The 19,861-nt window shown below is 36.4% G+C and overlaps 1 protein-coding gene across 1 annotated transcript; it reads right to left on the bottom strand.

Annotated features, from left to right (window-relative positions):
* Positions 1-822: 822 nt before the first annotated feature.
* Positions 823-16,887, bottom strand: cthrc1b (collagen triple helix repeat containing 1b). Its single transcript, XM_065298893.2, has 4 exons — positions 16,718-16,887; positions 6,517-6,735; positions 3,023-3,239; positions 823-1,327 (listed from the first exon to the last, which is right to left on the bottom strand). Exons 1-4 carry the CDS (start codon positions 16,832-16,834, stop codon positions 1,179-1,181), a joined length of 702 nt encoding a protein of 233 aa, XP_065154965.1. The 5' UTR covers positions 16,835-16,887; the 3' UTR covers positions 823-1,178.
* Positions 16,888-19,861: the final 2,974 nt, after the last annotated feature.

Here is a 19,861-nt window from a genome sequence, read left to right as displayed (position 1 = left end):
TTAAAGATAATGCATTAGATAAGAAAAATCATGCAATCTGTAAAAATGATGCAAGTTTTTCACTGAACTAACACTCCATTTCAACATTTAGCTAGTGGTGACTGTAGGTGATGTTTTATGGATTTAAGTCTGTTTTCCTCAAGCACTATGCTATATTTAAAAAAAATATATGCCACTTGGTTTGGTATTTGTGACCCTCTCTGTGTTAAACCCACCTAAAGTCATTTTTGTGATTTACTGTTTTCTATATAAAATCATCTATTATGTAAAGACCATTCTGTGAAAATATAACATTGATATCTTTAGATCAGAAATGAATGATTGAAATTAAAGGATTATAAAAAATCAGATAATTTACTCACCCCCATGTCAACCAAGATGTTTATGTCTTTCTTTGTTCAATCAAGAAGAATTTTAATTTTTTTGGCGAAAGGGTCTTATCTAGCAAAACGATCGTGATGCACCGCCAGCGTGATCTTGCGTATTACCATGTCGAAAGGTGACGCATGATGTATGCGTGTTATCAAATGAGGGGCTGGTCTGGTCCAAAAGGCCAGGGTCGATTTTTTTTGTCCCAGTCACCCATGCATGTGTGACCTTTCGATGTGACTAGGTAATACGTAAGGTCACGCTGGCACTTCACACTGCTAGTACAAGACGAGAAGATGTGGTTTAAAAGTGCTTTTATTTTTTTGGTAAAAACGACGATCGTTTCGCTAGATAAGACCCTTATGTCTCGGTTGGGATCGTTTAGAGCCCTTTGAAGCTGCATTAAAACTTTAAACTGTGAGAAAAATCCAGATTTTTTTTCCCTCCAAAAACTTAATTTCTTCTCACCTGAACAAAAAAAGACATCTTGGATGACATGGGGGTAAATTATCACGATTTTTTAATGAAAGTATATTCCTTTAAACTCTGATGCTTAGATCATGAGACTTAAGCTTGGATTTCAAGACGGAGTCACATTTTGTTAGCAGATGCAATGACATTAACACATTTAAGTCCTATTCGTGCCTTTGCATATTTAAATTCCTTATTTTAAAACGGCTCCTTGGGTCAAACAATGAATGATATAATTAAAAATAGACACATCCTCCACTGTATAAGACAGTATTTAGTTAAGTAAAACAGTACAGAGATAATGTTGTTCAGAAGTTGTGATGAAGCACACGAGGGTCTCAGATGCTCAGAGGAAGCTCTTCAATAATCACCCGGGAAACAGAGTTCCATCCAGTGGATGCGTCGCCATGGGGATAATCACCGCAGGTACCCACCCAGATGGCAACATCCACCAAACCTTTTCTTACACCTTCACATAAACCTTCAACTGAAGAACAAACAGATAAGTCATGCAGCTGAAAACGTGGAAAATTCGTCTCTGATACCAAGATGACCATTAGGATTTGACTAAAACTATTAGAAAACAGAGATAAACAGATGTGCCTAAATGCACCCTGAGGGGGAAATTAGAAATTCACAGATACCCTTATCTGCTGTAATTAATCCATACAGGGCAATTTGGAAAGGAAAGCTTTTTAAAGACCTTTCCTTTAGCACACAGTCTCACGGCATGTGCGGTATTTATATTGCATTGGTGTTAATGGTGACCAATGGTTGCACAGGTCAAAATTAAAGGGGCCATGGCACAAGATTTTTTTAAGATGTCAAATTAATCTTTGGTGTCCCAATAGCACATATGTGAAGTTTTAGTTCAAAATACCATATAGATAATTTATTATAGCATGTTAAAATTGCCACTTTGTAGGTGTGTGCAAAAATGTGCCGTTTTGGGTGTGTCCTTTAAAATGCAAATGAGCTGATGAAATTCAAACACTGATCACAATGATGGTGGTTTGTTGGAATTAAAACTTAATTGTGCTTTTCTCTGCACTAAATGGCAGTGCTGTGGTTGGATAGTGCAGATTAAGGGGTGGTATTATTATAATAAGAGCTCCTTATGACATCATAAGGAGAGCCAAATTTCTGCTTGCAGTGAATGGTTTACCAAAACTAAGTTAGTGGGTTGATCTTTTTCACATTTTCTAAGTTGATAGAATCACTGGGGACCCAATCATAGCACTTAAACATGGAAAAAGTCAGATTTTCATGCCATGGCCCCTTTAAAGAAACAACGCTGGTTCATTCTAGAAAAGACATGACCTTTCTGTCATTTTGAGATATGTGACCCTGTAAAATCCTGGTTAAAGTCTCATAATAATGATGAGATCTGGACTATCAAAGTTTGATTTCACTCATGTTGACTTCAATCTTTGACATGACCTTACTCAGTCAATATCGACGAGATCAAGGTGATATTATTAAAGAATGTTTTTTACACTATAGCCGGTAAATCACAAAAAAATGCCTTTAGCTGGGTATTATAGACTGGCCCACACATAAGTAAAAATGATGTGTTGTTATTGGTATTTTTCTCTTTGTCTTACAAAAAATATATATGGAGGCATGATCCAAAATACTGGATGTGAAACTTGAATGCCAACAATGTCTAACAAGAAATTACAAATTGCCTACCAATTTAGAAATGTTATGTAGTTCAACATCACAGCAATTGGCAGCAAACCTTTCAAAGTGTTAATGTAAATGTTCAGTAGTCGATGAAGAAGCGTTCATTCGAAACGACACCTCATCAAATCAGTTTGGGGGCATTGAAAAGCCTGCGGCTGCTGGCACGAATTCACGAGCGGAAATTTAATCTCATAATAATTAAATGTCCCCTATCCTTCTAACTATGCTAGGCTACTACACTGTCTAGTCTCTTTATTATTTACTTTTCAGCAAATAATCATGCATAGCAGAATTACAATCACTATTGTCTATAATGCAATTGCAGTAGTAACTGGGTCAATGACATTCATTTATTTAGCCCCAAGCTACGTTATTACAAAAACCATTAAAATGCAATTCATACGGAGAATGACTCGAATAGACATCTGCTAGTATAAATGAAATTAAAATCATTTCTGATTTCAATAAAGATGATTGTAATAAAGTACAAACTCACATGATGTGGTTCTGTGTATGTTGATGGTGGAGTTGAACTCTGGACTGCCCTGGTCCAGATAAATAATGGACTCTATAGGTAATGGAGACGAGCATTCTGCCCCATTAAAAGTGAAGTACCAGCGCTGACAACAAGCTGTTTTACACTTCAGTCTGAGAGAGCCGCTGAAGATCACGCGTAGGGCGCTGTCTGCATACCGTTTAGTGAACGTGCACTCCTGAGGACAGTAAACAAGAACACTGATGAATATAAAAGCTTGTTTGAACCACATTTCCACTAAAGATAAAAAATCACAATTTCAGAAGCAAAATCCTCTAGTCTGACATGTTTTCTTGTAATTGAGCATTTTTTAATGGCATTTTTTTAAAGGCAGTAATTAAAATGCCTTTTTTGTACAAATGTCACTTTAGTCATTTTGTGGTATTTAAAGCCCCCCTAACATAGAAGATACACTTTTAAAAGTGTTTTTATCAGAAAATGAGTCGCCGGTGTGTGTGCAGAAACATCCTGTTATTATACAAATCCATCTCTTCTTAAACAGCAACAGTCACACATATCAGGCTGTTGAGGATCCTCTATCAATGTGATGTCACATTGATTACGCCCCACTCATGACCGCTCTCAGACTCCGCCTTATAAGCGCATAATTCAACCTTCATCCAGAGACACATGTTTTGATGTAGTCCAAAGCACCTTTGTACTTTGCATACGAAAAGGGGACAGAAGCTTTCTTTGCATTTAAAGAGACACACACAAAAAATGCGCTTTTTATTGCAGCCACAAATGGCCATGTTCAACATCATTTAATGAAAGATCTGTGGTGTATTTTGATCTGAAACTTTACAGACACATTCTGTGCACCTATGTTAGCGGGCCTTTATCAAATTTGAGCGTCTTTCTCTGCAAAACCCTCTAAGTGCATGCAAGCTTTTTTGGGACAAATACCTCAACTTCTGCAATATGATACAGTAATAGTGTCAGGTGCACATGTGAGAGAATCATATAGGGCCCTATTTTAACGATCTGAAACGCAAGTGCGAAGCGCAAAGCGCAAGTGACTTTGTGGGCGGATCTTGGGCGCTGTTGCTATTTTCCCGGCGGGAGAAATAACTCTTGCGCCAGGTGCAAATCAATAAGGGGTTGGTCTGAAGTAGGTTCCTTATTCATAGGTGTGGTTTGGGCGTAACGTCAAATAAACCAATCAGAACGCTATCCAACATTCCCTTTAAACGCAAGGGCGCAAGTTCCATGGCGGGTTGCTATTATTATGACGGATTTACCAGGCGTACGCCAGGAGCGGTTCACAGCCGAGGAGACCGACGTTCTTGTAAGAGCAGTCAAAGACAGAGAAGTTGTTTTGTATGGGGATAGGAGAAACCCGCCCAAATCAGCGTGGGTTAAACAGGCGTGGAAGGAAATAGCCACAATTGTCTTATCAGCTGGCATCCCCATCGTTGCGCCAAGCGCTACAATGATGTCAGGAGACGGGGGAATCCCAAGCTTGCCAGCATAAATCGGGCACGCCGTGTAACGGGAGGTGGATCTGCCTCTACAGGTACACATGACCTGACGCCAGCAAAGGACATCGCTGCGTCCACCCTCTCCGCTGTAAGGGTTTGGGGGCTTTGAAATCGGACCCAAGTAACGCAAGCAAGGTCCAACCCCAAAGTACACTTACAAATCAAGTTCATATACATTAAGGTTTCTTATGAAAACATTTTAATTATTATTTACATAAAATAAACGTAATACAGCCACACAACAAACTTATGAAAATATTTTAATCGTTATTTGCATGAGAATTTTTGAACGCAGCCACACAATAAATAAAAACTATCACCACAATGCTCACCACTATGATTCCCCTTATCTCATGTGTTAATATTTTTTATTGTAACAATTTATGATTTGCAAAAATAACTGTTGCATCTGTGTAGATTAGATAAGCAAAGTGTGTGCGCGTTGTGCACGCTATACATTATGGTCAAGCATGCGCCCTTAAAATAGCATAATGAACCACGCGCAACGCGCCACTGACTTTAGACTAGTTTTTTTGGTCAGTGGTGCAATTGTTTTTTGAAACTGCAATATAGCATCAGGATGGTTTTGCGCCGGAACACGCCTCCCTTTTTGCGCTGAACCGCCCAGGGAGCGCAAGTTCATTCCCTAGTTTGCCGACGTGCGTCTGTGGAGGGAAAAACCCGCTGTGCGCCGGTGCAAAATACGAATGATACATGCGTCACTGACAAAGTCAATTGCGCTGGGTGCAAGATAGGGCACATAGGGTTTAATTTAAATTTTTTGACTTGAATGACTTGAAACAACCCATAATTTTTTTAGATTGTAGAAATACCATGGTACTTTAATATATCATAGTTACCACATGTTTCACAAACTTTCTAAATAAAAAACTATTTAGTAACTTTTCCAATTGTTTTTGAACTTTTCAATCCTTAAGTCCGCAGTCACCATGACTTTTCCATTGGATAGTTGGGAATGGTTAGCATGGTCTAGTTTGCATTACATGTATTAATTATTTTATATATTTATCATGCATTTTATGAACTCATCAATCATTATTCATTGTTTGAACCAAAACAGATAAAAAATTACATTACTAAAAGTAAAGTGACACGAAGGAAATAAAGTATGGTACAGGGATAGTGCCAGGTACACATGGGAGTATTCATGTTCAAACCCAATCGTTTGGTTGAAATTAACCCACTGTATGCTGGGTTGCTTTAACCCATAGTTGGGTCATGTATAGACTTTTCTAGGTTAATTTAACCCATGTTTGGGTCACATATGGACATTTTCAGTTGGGTTTGCCCATATTTTAAAAAGGAAGAGAATCTGCACCCAAGTTTACATTTTTTTAGACTGAATTTACACATTTACATAACATCTTTGATATAAAATTTGGCGCAGAACCTCTTGATATCTAACTTTTTAGTTGTTTCTAAACATTTGTGAACATCATTTTACTGCACCTTCAGACTGATGAGCCACAACAATGATGGCATTTATCTACACAATGACTTTCTTACTTAGTATTTTTGTCTTGTCTTCAGTAGAAATATCTAAAAATTCTGTTGTTTTTTCTTGATGAGCAAAATGACCTTAGAAAATAAGTATAGTTTATAAATAAAAACTATACAATTTAAGTAAATTTAAACTTAAAAAAAGCAAAAATATCTGCCCATAGGGAGAGGAAAAAAATCTAAAAATAAGTTTTCTTTTTTCTTAAACACTGGCAGATAATTTAGCTTGTTTTGAGCACAAATTTACTTTAATTGTATATTTTTTGTCTAAAAACTAGACCTATTTTGCTCATGAAGAAAATACATCTTGATTTAAGAATTTTTTGATATTTCTCCTGAAAACAAGACAAAAAGTAATTTTTTGCAGTGTATGATTGTACCATGGTTGCACTTTTTAGCATTTTTGTGTTGTTGACCGGAGAGCTTTGAATCACATTTGGCAATGTCTCTTACTGTAAGTTTTCCCAGGTCAATGCCGTAGTTGAGAGCGTTCCAGGCACACTGCTTGTAGTTGGGTTTCCACGGTTCCTCAAACCTCTCCGTCACACATTCTCCCTTCTCCCCTTTCGCACCATCCCGGCCCGGTATACCCGGAGTGCCTGGAATTCCATTCACTCCTGAATTTCCGTCTCTTCCCGGGGTGCCTGCCGGACCCTGGAGGCAGCTGGAATACTGGGAAACATTATGGCATATGGTTAAACAGCATATTGTGTAGCTTTGAATGCCTGTAAGAGTTATTAGAAATCTCATATGACTTGAAAGACGGCGTAATGGAATGAGCTACACCGTGAGCTCTCTGATGAAAATACCATGCTACGGTTGTATTGGACAGTCAAGGCATTTTTGTTGAATGTTTCTAATGAAAATAGAAAAGTAGCCCATAATGGGACGCTGCCCTCGTGAAGGCTCATTGAATTGAGACAGACTCATCTGTCCAGTCAGGCTGGAAAGGGCCTTGGTCACGATTAGTGAGATTTATGATCTACTTTATTCTTAATAAACCACTTAAATTACAGGACATTCAATGACACTCACTAAGAACTGAACATAAGCCGTGAACTTTACCTCGTAATGACATCATCAATACAAAAAACAGAATACAAATTATTTAGAATTCCATTTTAGCAGACCAGTGATCAAAATATATGATTATATTGTATTTGTGCGCAGAACAGTTTCTAAAATATTTCCTTTTTGAATTAGTAACAAAATAAATCTGAATTTAAATTTTTTAACACCAATGTAAAATGCCATTTGGACCCCATTTTACTGCCACGATTTAATGTATATTAAAATGAAACAGAATGTTGAGTGTAGGGTCAAATTAATTTTATCCATTTATAATTGATTGAACCATGAAAGTGGACACTGGATACACACAAAAAAAAATGTTGGGCTCCTTTAAACCATAGTTGGGTTAAATAGGTGACCCTAAAACCAGTCTTATTTTGAACAGGTATATTTGTTGAAATAGCCAACAATACATAATATGGGTCAAAATGATGATTTACTTAAAATCATTACGATATTAAGTAAATATCAGTAAATATCATTTTCTACTGTAAATAAATACAAAATGTACACTGTCAGAAACTGTACCTTTTTTGTCGCTGGGGTGGTACCCCAAGGTACCGTTTTGTACCTTTAAAGGCATATAAACATAATACAATGTTGTCCCTTTTGAGGTACATTACTGTTCCTTAAGGATCTATTGTGTACCTTTAAAGGTACAGTTAACTGTTTTGTACCCCTAAAATTTAACTGGTACAAAATTGTTCCTTAAGGTACACAATTGGTCCTTAGGGTATAATATTGTACCCCATAAGGTACAACTTTTCAATGTGTTGTATACCCATAAAGGTACAAAAGGTACCTTTTAGGGTACCACCCCAGCAACAGAAAAAGGAACAACTTTGTACCTTTTTTTCTGACAGTGTATGGGCGATTTTCCCAATATTATAATTTTGCACAATCAGATCCAGATTTTCAAGTATTTGTATCTCGGACAAATATGGTCATATCCTAATAAACCATACATCAATGGAAAGCATATTTAGCTTAATTTAGCTTTCAGATGATCTTCCAAATTTCCAAAAATTGACCCTTATGACTGGTTTTGTGGTCCAGGGTCACATAAGAATGAACAAAACTGTTGGGTTATAAATAACCCTATGCTCGGTATTTGTTAGCCAACTATGGGTTGAAACAACCCAACATTTGAAATAATCCAACTGTTGAGTTTGTCCATATTTGACCCAACTATGGGTTAAAACAGTTAGGGGGCGTACACACCAAAGCTTTTATGCCAGCGTTTGTTTTCAATTGTTTCCAATGAAAGTGCAGCGTTTTTCAGAAAAGCCAGCAGCTGGAAGTTTTTTCCGCGCTGAAAGCCGGCGCTCGGCTTTTTTTCTCCGCTCCACCTTTTTTCTGCACTTGGCGCTGAGTGCAAAGCATTGAAAAACATTCAACTTTGGATGAAAAGCTCAGCTCGTCAATGTCAGCTCTCACATGGCATTTTTCAGCTGAGCGCTTTGGTAGCTGTGATACTTCAGCTGTGAGCCGGTTAGTTGCTGTGGTACTGTCCCGCCCCTCCTCCACTGTGATTGGACGGCCGTGTGAGAACTGAAATTGACGAGTGGAGCTTTTCATTCAAAGTTGAATATTTTTCAACTCTCGGCGCACAGCGCTGACCGTGGAAAAAACGCTGAGCGCTGGTTTTCAGTTCGGAAGAAAACCGCTAGCTGCTGGCTTTTTTGAAAAACGATGGCCTTCTATTGAAAACAATTGAAAACATGCGCCGGCCGTGGGCGTAAAAGCTTTGGTGTGCACGCTCCCTATGAGTGATCTGAATGGAAACAGGAATTTGGAAAGGTTGAAATGAAAATGAACAGCACATAAACAGATGAAAGATGTCAGCAAAGTCGTTTTTAGAGGTAGAGTATGTTAAATGTATATTATATAATTCATGTTATTGACTTTATATGAAAAATTACAAAGACAGAATGCACCAATGAGCTGTCCACATAATAAAATAAAAAGTAAACAGGGATGAATGTATTAAAGGGGACATGTCATGAAAATCTGACTTTTTCCATGTTTAGGTGCTATAACTGGGTCCCTAGTGCTTCTGTCAACCTAGAAAATGTGTAAAAGAACAAGCCAGTAACTTAGTTTTGGTAAACCATTCTCTGCAAAAAAATAGGTCACTGAATTTTGGCTCCCCTTGTGGTGTCATAAGGGGATAATACCGCCTCTTAATCTGCACTATCCAACCACCACCCTGCCATTCAGTTCATTTGCATTTAAAAGGACACACACAAAACGGCACATACAAAGTGGCGATTTTAACATTTTATAATAAATTATCTATATGATATTTTTGAGCTAAAACTTCACATAGTGTGTACTCTGGGGACACCAAAGATTTATTTCACATCTTAAAAATGTCTTGTGAAAAGTACCCTTTAAGACTTAGCATTAAAAGCTAAATTGAAGCAAAAACTATACAAAAAACTATACTGGTGTGCATCTTGAGACAAAACAATGGCACTGATATATGTTAAAAAATATAAAATTAAAAGTAATTAAAGTAACTCAAACATGCATTTTAGTCTGGGACTAGCATAAGCCCTGTCCTGGAAACCGCCCCATAAAGTATACTTATCCTCAAAGACTAATAATAATAAGATAGTTATGGGTGTGTTTTAGGGATGCACCATTACAAAATGTCTGTGACGATACCAATATTCGATAATTAAGCCCAGAGTATAGTTTGTTTTTTAAAGGTATGCAAACATTTGCAAATGGTTCAATGCAAAGCCTTGCAAAGCTTATTGGACTCGTACGTATACACAGACATTCAAGCGCAGTTACAAAAATCCTGCGGTGCACCGTGCACGTATAGTGCACACCTACAATTCTGATGACAAAATTTGTGTCACATGCCTTGTACGCGCACCCTCACGTATGCGTAAAAATGACTGAAATCATTATGTTGTAAAACCTTAAAAGTGCAGAGCGTACAAACTGCAATTCTGTTGTCATTGTTTCCCAATTCAAAATAATCACACAGTATGAGTTCTGATGCGTTTTCCCACCCTTTCTGATTGCAAGAATATAATCTTCCTCGATCATCGGTTGGCCGATGTTCGATAGAAAATTGCTTTTATCTGCCACTACTCATTATAGGCCAATTCATCCCTAGTGTTTTTAAATCCTTTACCCTGTAAGTAATCCATAACAGTCAAAATATTGAGATAGTCAAGGTGTAACATTTAAATTCTGTGTGCCAGGACAGCATATTAATACTGCAGACACAGTGAGTAAAAATGTATTTTAATGAACAGTCTCAGGAGACGAACATATATGCCACTGGGTGGCAGGTGTAACTATCCGCTCATGCAGAAAAACTACATGCAAAATAGGATATTTGTGCAAATGCGGGTGCATTAGCAATCAGTGATACACCAAACATGTACATCTCTATCAGAAAACGCTTCTGAACGGATGCAAGGCCGTATGGTCGTCCTAGCCTTGTCTGTGCGAATAATACAGGCCGTGAGCAAGCAGGAGGTCTGGTTTTAACATTAAGCAGCTCTATACCGTCACCCGGGTCTGTTCTGCAAGACTAATGCAACTTCTAATCAGCATGCCTACAAGCAGGGAGCTGTGGAAATAAGGGCCCTTAAATAGGCAATAAATCTTCTGGATACGGGCCGGAGGAACTGAAATGTATTCATATTTATAAGCTCGCGGCACTGTGGGTACCCTCGCAGCCTTCGGTGCGTTCGGCCTCGATGCTTTTTATTGACAGAATCCACCTGAATGTACTACAAACAAAGCCTTTCGGAGAGCAGAGCGCCATTCCCCACTGCGGTTATTCACACCGGTTCATTAGTAAAGGCTGCCCGAATGGTCTGAATGAGAAATGTACATATTATCTACCCACTGTGAGCAAATTCGAAAGAATTAGCACTCCTCCTTTTCATTATAACGATGGGGGGCGACATCATACAGTCATTTACAATAAAAGACTTGTTGGGTGAAAGATTATCTCTCACCCATGAAGGAATGCCTTTTCCGAGTCCATGAGCCACCGAGCCCTTAATTTGTTTTATTTTACTGAATGCGGTTTATGATATAATGGTTGAATTTGCGGTAGACCGTAACTTTCAATTTACTGCCTTTCCCGAAATGAAGTTGTTTTAGCATCCCGCTGTTTGTCTTGCTTTGATGAGACAAAGTTATTTGTTAAAACCCTTTTAAAAGCAATGAGTATATATTGATTTTCATTACAGAGGTTTATTTCCACACGGCTCCTTTTTTTTACGATAACCCACCAAGGTGCAATCCTGGGCCCGAAACGTACACAACACGGCCTGCGGTGTTGTGCTGATGGGATTTAAAGGCAACACTATCGGCCCTTTGAGGACTGTGTTGATGAACGGCATTAAAAATAAAATACGCTGGGGTCATATACAGAGGTCACCTAAATAAAGAGTATTGGAATGAAGGATAAGCATGTACACTTCATTACTTAATAATAAAAATGCAAATGGTTCCACTGGTAAGATTATTGACTGAAATGATGCAAACTGTCGTATTTGTCTATGAAAAGATCTCTAGGGATTTTTAAGCAATCGTAAAATGAAATGAGCTTTAGAAGTTGTAAATTCAATCGACTTTGATGCCTAATAAATGTGAGCGCACTGCATACTGTGTACTATGCACACTACTGCACTTACACTAAGTACACTACATGACCTCATCACCTGTAAATGTATATTTTAATGCCATCGTCTCAGAAATAAAAATGGCTAGCAATTTTACTTTAAATTTAGTTTTTATTTGTTATTATACATTGTTATTTTTCCTGCAATACTGTATAGTGAATATGCATATATGGGCAAAAGCAAAAAATGATATTACATGCTAAAATTTTGTTTTTTAAATGCACACATCATGGATTCTGATATGCATGCACCATTATAGTTGCTTTTATTATTAATGTACATTTTAAGCTTTTCCATCATCTGAAAAGGTCATGCTTTAAAGTATCAACAATATATTGGTCACACATTTTCATGTGATACCCATTCTCAGGTCAAATTCATCAAAATTGAACTTTGGAATTAAATAAAATGCGAAACTGTTCGTATGAGCTTGCATTTCTGGTCCGATGCATTTCCATGCAAATAAATTAATGTCAATGGAATAAGAAATGCAGTGTGACCGCACCCTTATTTTGCATTTATCAGGGGCGTAGCCAGAATATATATATATATATATTAATATACAGCATATTATGATAATGCTGTGCAACTAATATGTGAAAAAGTAGCTTTAAATAAATATTTTTAAAATGCTTTAATAAATCCAACAACCCCTGTGACGGGGCTACACGTCCATAAGAGGTTTCTATGTTAAGGAACCATTGCCTCTTTGTTTCTACATTTAAAAGACAAAGCTGGCAATTCTGTGTTTTGTTTCCGTGCACTTCCGGCATTTTGCACATAATTGTTCTGCACCTTGTGGTTTCTGACCTTATTTTATTTTAAAAAATGATTCATTATAATAGTAAATTCTGATCTAATTTAAGTCTGTACATTTTGGATTGCTTCTCGTTGCATTGATATTGCGTTGTTTGCGTTCTGGCCATGAGGCTGGCGCATGCAATTTAGCCGAACGCGCTAGGTGCTCTGCGTCTCATTTTTAGGAGTTCATCAAACTAAACATAAAAAATTGATGTTTTTCGACGAGTAATAGTTTTTTACATTTTTTACAAAAAACAGGGTGGTTTTCTTGTCAAAAGTTAAACTACAAAACAGGTAAGCCTTTTCATTTCGGTTATGACACGGAAAATATCTGCACAGAACCTAATTTATGCCTGACATGATTGTCTTTCTTGTGATTTTAATATTATGGCCGGTGTTCACTTTCGAATCCTTTATTTTACCAGGAAAGTCCCATTGAGATATAAAATCTCTTCTTCCAAATGATAGAAAAGAGATTCCTTAAAAATAAATAATATAAGAATCATCAGTTGTTTCTGTACCTAAAGCGAATAGAGATGATCAAAGTCAAAGCAAGCAAGCAGGTATTTCTGTGCTAAATAATAACGCGTAGTGTCTATAAAACAATACATTTCAGCGTTTTTCTTGTTATAAATTAACATTTAATGAATTGTATATAAAGCTTAGTTTTTATCATTTACAGTAACAATCACAAAATGTCATTTGTCGTTTTTTTTTGGTCATGACTGCTTTGACGCGCTAAATCGTAAAATTAAATAAAAACACTGAATTGTAGCCGGGGTTTCCAAGGCAGGATCACATTTGTAATATTTTTTAGGCTTAATTATCCAATTTTTTTGTTATATCTTTCTGTGATGTTCTGTAGATCGTGAATTTAAAATGTTATGAGGAATGATTAAACAAATGTTTATGTTGCCTTACATTTTACCTTAAAAAAATTATATAAATGCATCGTCAGTTTTGTCTTCGTTCATCACTTGAAAGACAGCTTTGGTCACTTTATCAGAAAGTTGTTTCTGTGTGCTGCTTGTGAAAGAAAATAAAAGTAATGAACTCTCATACGAAGATGACAGCGTAAGTTATGCACAACAACGTGTGACATGAGCTAATCCAATCAAGTTTGAAAATAGATGCATTTTACCGCGCAGCATTTTGATTGTTCAATCTATCAATCAGACTAAGAAATCAACATTTTCTTATTTTAAGCAATTGGAAATCTGAGGGGGCCAAGGCCCACCCAGGCCCCCGCGTGGCTACCTCCCTGATATATATATTCATTCTTTTTTAAGATAAAACAAGAAAATACAGGAAATATGTACACAAAATTAAAAACAAAAAAAATGTTCAGGACTAAATGTCTTCTTCAGGGATCAGTCAGTATTTAATGTGACCTCTCTTGGCACAAAACACATCTTGAGCTTTTTTGAGGAGACTGAAGTCCTGAATTCATTCGATTACAATTAGGATTTAATTTCATTGAGGTTTAAGAGATCCTGCAGTTTCCTGATCTTGCTCAAGTGGAAGGGGATTTTCCCCTAAATACTTGACACTTCAGCTTATACTTTTATACTGTTTTTAATACTACATACAAGTTTCCTGTATTTTCTGCTTGAAAATAAAGAGACTAAGAAATAATTATATTTGATCACTATACAATTGCAAAAACAATCTAATGGTAGCATGGTGGCCTAAGATATATATATATATATATATATAGTAACCATTGGCGACAGGAATTGTCCGGCTACACGGCAAAATTAGGAACTGTATGCAAATGACAAGCAAGTTTTGGGAGTGACTACCAATGAGAGAAGCAGTGAGTTGACGTCATCCATATCTCGTCATTTACTAAGAGGTCGTAAAGTCGCTGTCGGTGTACACGCAACATAAGTCACACTGGAAGTAGAAGATCAAGTCGAGTCCAATGCATTGTGGGCTATCAAACTTTGTAATAGCAAGATCCACCTAGAAAGTTGGCTTGACCCCCTACATATAAAGAGTTTGGTTCCAAAACGCAATAAACGCCATTTAAATTACTTAAGTAAATTCTTAATTTTACGCAAAATCAGATATCCGCCATGTTATTCTGTCATCTTTTCTCCATTTTTTCTCAAACAGCAACAAACGCCAGTCCTCCTTTTCTGCAGAATGCAAATCCACTCAACAAATCACAGTGAACCATTCCACGCATTGTAAACAATAATGGCGCGAGTTCACAGAATCCTAGTTTTCCTCATCTATTTTGTACTTCGTGATCAACAAACAAACAAAAAGAAAATAATACTTTTGATGGCATTGATAAACCTGTGGTGGTTTTCTGTGGTGGGAAAGAAACGTAAGCTATCAAAATTGAATAATTTACACAAGAGGCACTCGGGCGAAGGAAAAATGCCGGCTGTTGTTTGTTCTCACAGGACTGCATCAAGCTTCTGTCATGCTAACACATTGACCCCAGGGGATCTTATGAAAAACTTTCCATTATTTTACTCGAAGTCAACAAAAATTGTGTAAGACGGAAACATTTTACAGCTTATCGCTGTCAAAAAAGTTTAGCGACGACGTCCCAAGGATGACAGCGGCAATGACAGTGTTCTTAATATGACAAAGTAAGTGTTTTGATTAATGCCATTCATGTTTATTTATTTTAATCCGTGTATACCACTAGTCAACTAAATGAATATAACATGGCAAAGATGAAAGCACATTTATATATTGATTCAATAGATTTATAGCACTTAAAAAAAAACATCTGTTTTTATAATAAATCTTTGAAAATCAAATGATGGATTTGATTTTTTTATGTCATTATAACCTAATGATGCTGTGTGGTTTTCATCTTGTTACTTTCTTGGTATAGAAAACATATTTTATTAATCAAAATGGATTTATTGCGTTTTGGAACCAAACTCTTCATATATTTTTAATGGAAACATAGGGGAAATAAACACACATTCATCTTTTATATTCCCTTCTGAAAGTCACTCATCATTTTCATAAAGTATAACTTTTCTCAACTTTGTTGCATAGATGGACACGCCCACTTCCTGTCGCCAAGAGTCACTGTTGCTTGTGTTGTAGTGTGCTTTCATGGATATGAACAAGAATGAGATCATGTTGCTTTGCCATTGCTAGTCACTTCATCTTTAGAGAATATTTTTTTCCCTCGTCATTGTATGATAGAAATATAATGCACTTTTAAATTATTTTATGGTAAGATATTCAAAACATCATTATTGTTAGTCATTCATTGGGCTAAAAGGTTTTTTATGTATCCCAATCCACAGTTTAAAAACCTCAGCTATGTAGATGGTTAAACACTATTTCAAACACCGTCAGACATGCAAATATCTATAGGTAGTTACAAAGATTCAAGCCCATATAATCTAACTTGTATTGGCAGAACAAAGCGCGTAGTTGCTCCCAATTCGAGTTAGATTTCTGCAGCAAGGCTTTAAAGAACTTTGTCACATCTTTTTAGGAATCAATCTGTCGTTACCGCACAGTTAACAGGACCCTGTGATTTGCTTTGCGTCTGCAAAAATGAAAGTGACATTGATCAATATGAAGACTTTAGTCAATGCGACGAACTTGCACTGAAAATCACAGTTCTAACATTGATCACTGAGAGAATCAATCACCGTATCTGAAGCGGGCAATTATATTTACAGTCCCTCGTATATTTACGCTCGTAAATATCTCAGGATTTCATGAACTGCTGCAGAATGTTTGAAATAAAACATTGCTTAATAATGCCGAGGATTTTTACAACTGAACAGAAGATAAGCTTTTATATACTATAAAGAAAATCACTTTCATTTCTCAATTGTTGCTCGTGCAGTCGATGAAATTAGAAAAAAGGAGCCACTTCTCCAGAAAAGTCTTTCACATATGTCTCCTCAATGAACACAAGATCTCAACAACGTCTCACACTGTGCCAAGACCTTATGAGACAAAAGTCATATTTATCTCTTCTGAGATATAAAAGAGCAACAAATGAACAATATACAAGTTTACTCTGACTCCTCATACTTAAATAAAAACATGCTTCGGTTCTATGTTAGAAAGTTACGTTTTTACAGACTGAATAAAGGAAATAAATGATGCAATAAAGTCTGTCTTACTCTCTCCACATGTTCACCATCCTTCTGACGCAGACCTCTATTTTTAAACTTTTCTGCTCCGTAGCAGGTAAAAATGAGGCAGGATATGATGAAAACTTGTGTCTTAAGCTGTCCCATATCTGTGATGAGAGGTACGAGAGGACGGGACGGGATTTCATACAGCTGTCGTACTTTACAGAGAGGGAAAGAGAGAGAGAGAGAGCGGACGTTTCCTCTCCAGGGACCAATTTCTTCCAGACTGCCGTTGAAATGTTCCTGCACATGTAGAGTATAAATATAATGGGTTATAATACAACAAAACATGAATCAATATTTCTGAATGTTGTAAAGGTGGCTTTTATCTCACAGACTTTTGATGTTTTGTCCTCTAATGGTCTCTTGTGCAGTGAGAATGAAGGTACATGTTTGTTTGGTTTCAGAAACAGATTTTTTTTATCATCACTGACTGTCATGATCATCATTAACATCAGATCTGATGTGATGCTGGTGTGGCATGACTTACAAACATAAAAACAACAAAACATACGGACTGCGGATATAAAATCATAACCCACCATTGTTTACAACATCAACCTTGCTGTGGGTTGGTTTAAAAGAAACCTCCGCTCTCGGACAGAGTATACCGGTATTTTGGTACTGATGTGTAAATGATATCTTCACAAAGTCGTGTTATAGTCACACAATTTTTTTTTTCATTTATTTATGTCCATGGCACGAAACTTTGTTTTTTAACGTGCCTTGAGCACAAATGTCTTTTTCGAGTCACTTGCACAAATTTTTATAAATAGTTTTTCGTGTCTGTTGCACAACTTTCTTTTCCGTTTAATTTTATAAATTGATTTCTCATAGTTTTTTTTTTCTATTTTCTTACCGTTGTCGCTTGGGGTTGGGGTTATAATCACTTTGTGTTACATTTTTAAACATCCTAACCCATACCCCAACTCTAACCTCAACTCCAGGCGAGAATAGTTTTAAAAGCGGAGGAAAAACATGTAGAAACCAATACATAAAACTACATCCTAACCCAAACTCCAAATCTAACCCCAAGCGAAAAAAAAGAAGAGAGAAAACAATACATAAAATAAAACGAAAAAGAAAGTCGTGCCACGGACCAGTGGCGGCTCGTGACTGCTCATCCAAGGGGCGCAAATTCAAAATAAGTGTTCAGAGTGTTGTGTGTTGCTTGTGTTTTCAAAATATGTGTTTGTTGCGTCATGTGAACCATGTGCATCATATGTTTTGTCAAAATAAGTGCCTGCTGCACACGCGTCAAAACCGTTTATGATAAAATAAATGCTCAAGTTCACAAAATACACGCAAGACACTCCCTTAACAGTAAACCTTGATTACACATGAGATTATACGAGTATCTGGCAAACGCAATCGTCTCTTTTATCATAAACCCTTTAGACGCGTCTGCAGCAAGACATGTGATGCACATAGGTTGACTCAATGCGCTGAACACATATTTTGAAATTACGAACCACACACATGACGGGCTACGTACATGTTGTGTCGAACTTCGCATCGAGCGCCCTCGAAAAACGAAGGCACCGGCCGCCACAGCCACAGCCACAGACACGAAAAACGATTTGTAGAAATTTGTGCAAGTGACACGAAAAAGACATTTGTGCTCAAGGCACAAATAAAGCTGAATTTCGTTCCATGGACACAAATAAATTTATAAAATTTTTCGTGACAATAACACAACTTTTCGTAAGATCATGTTGGATATCTTATTGGTAAAAAGACAATGTTGTTGCATGCCACTGTAAAAAAATGTGCAGCCTTTTTGTCATTTTTATGTTACTTTGAGTTTAAGTTTCAAGATAATTACATTTATAAAGCACATTTAAAACAACATTGGTTGATCAAAGTGCTGTACAAAGTTATCTAAGTCCATCACCAGTAAAAAACAAATATTAAAAAATTAAGTTAAACAATTTTAACTTGATTTAATAAGTTATGGCAACTTTCACAAGTCAAAACTTAAAATATTAGCTTGAATTGACTTGCAAAACCAAGTTGTTTTAACTTCATACTAAATTGTTTTACAGTGTGTGTGAACATAATATTTTTGTATTTATTGGACATTCTAGTAAATTTATGGTAATTTACCCAAATTACTGTGTGAAAGAGGCTACAGACACACCTTATTGAATACAGGTTTGCCAATTACACTGTAAAAAAGATATCAAATCAACATATATTTTTATGTAACTTAAGTTCATTTCAATTTGTTTTTATAAGCTATGTCAACTTATCACAAGTCAAAACTTAAAATAGTAAGAAAAAATGGTAAAAATATTTACCCGAGCTGTCACTGGGGCTGTACCCTTTTAAAAATAACACATTTGTACCTAAACAGTTCATATAAGTACCAAAGAAAGCATATTAGTACATCATATATGCATATCTGAGGTACTTTAAAATGTTAATTCAACAAAGAACATTAAGTAATTTGAACAAAGATTTCTTTGTTGAAGGGCGTCAATTGATTTTTTTTGTTTTCACTGAATGAAAAGAGCATAATCATTCAGCTAACAATTTTTTTTGTTGACTGGACTTAGATGTATACGTTTTTGTCCAATTCGTTCACCCAACTTGCCAAACTGAGTAATCTGAACAAGTTATAAAAAAAAAACAATGGTCTGAATGGTTCCCAGCATGCATTGCGACATGTTAACTTCTTTGGTTAATATGTACTAAAAAGATGTCTGTTTTAATATTTGCTGGATTTATTTATGTTGTTATGTTGTTAATGTTAGTTATATGTTGTATTTAGAGTAATTTTTAAAGAATTATGTTTGTTCATTGTTACCATGATTGAGAAGTGTGTGTTCAGTGTAGAGGGCAGCACAATGAGTTAGCGCGCATCATTGTTGCCTCACAGCAAAAAGGTCTCAGACAAAGACTTTGTTTATGAGACCTTTCTGTGTACACTCCCACAGTCCAAAACATGTAGATTAGTTTAATTTGGATATACTAAATTACTCTTTATCCAACTTAGTCACTAGTTGAGTAAACATAGAAAATTGCTTATTACCTAATCAGTTTAAGTTGGTTCAACTTTTTGGTGTAAGTTGACATTACTCAGTAAATTGAGTTAGGTGAACTACATCATCCAAAAGTTGAGTAAACTCA

Source organism: Paramisgurnus dabryanus, chromosome 13, assembly GCF_030506205.2.
Source record: "Paramisgurnus dabryanus chromosome 13, PD_genome_1.1, whole genome shotgun sequence".
Classification (NCBI taxonomy): domain Eukaryota; kingdom Metazoa; phylum Chordata; class Actinopteri; order Cypriniformes; family Cobitidae; genus Paramisgurnus; species Paramisgurnus dabryanus.
Note: the sequence above shows the minus strand (reverse complement) of the source record. Positions and strands in the feature narration are given on the sequence as shown.

Coding starts and splice junctions, on each gene's coding strand:
- cthrc1b (XM_065298893.2), bottom strand. CDS start 16,834: ATGGGACAGCTTAAGACACAAGTTTTCATCATATCCTGCCTCATTTTT. Junction 3,240..6,516: donor TTGACCTGGGAAAACTTACA/GTAAGAGACATT, acceptor TACTGTCCTCAG/GAGTGCACGTTCACTAAACG. Junction 1,328..3,022: donor CATACACAGAACCACATCAT/GTGAGTTTGTAC, acceptor TTTGTTCTTCAG/TTGAAGGTTTATGTGAAGGT.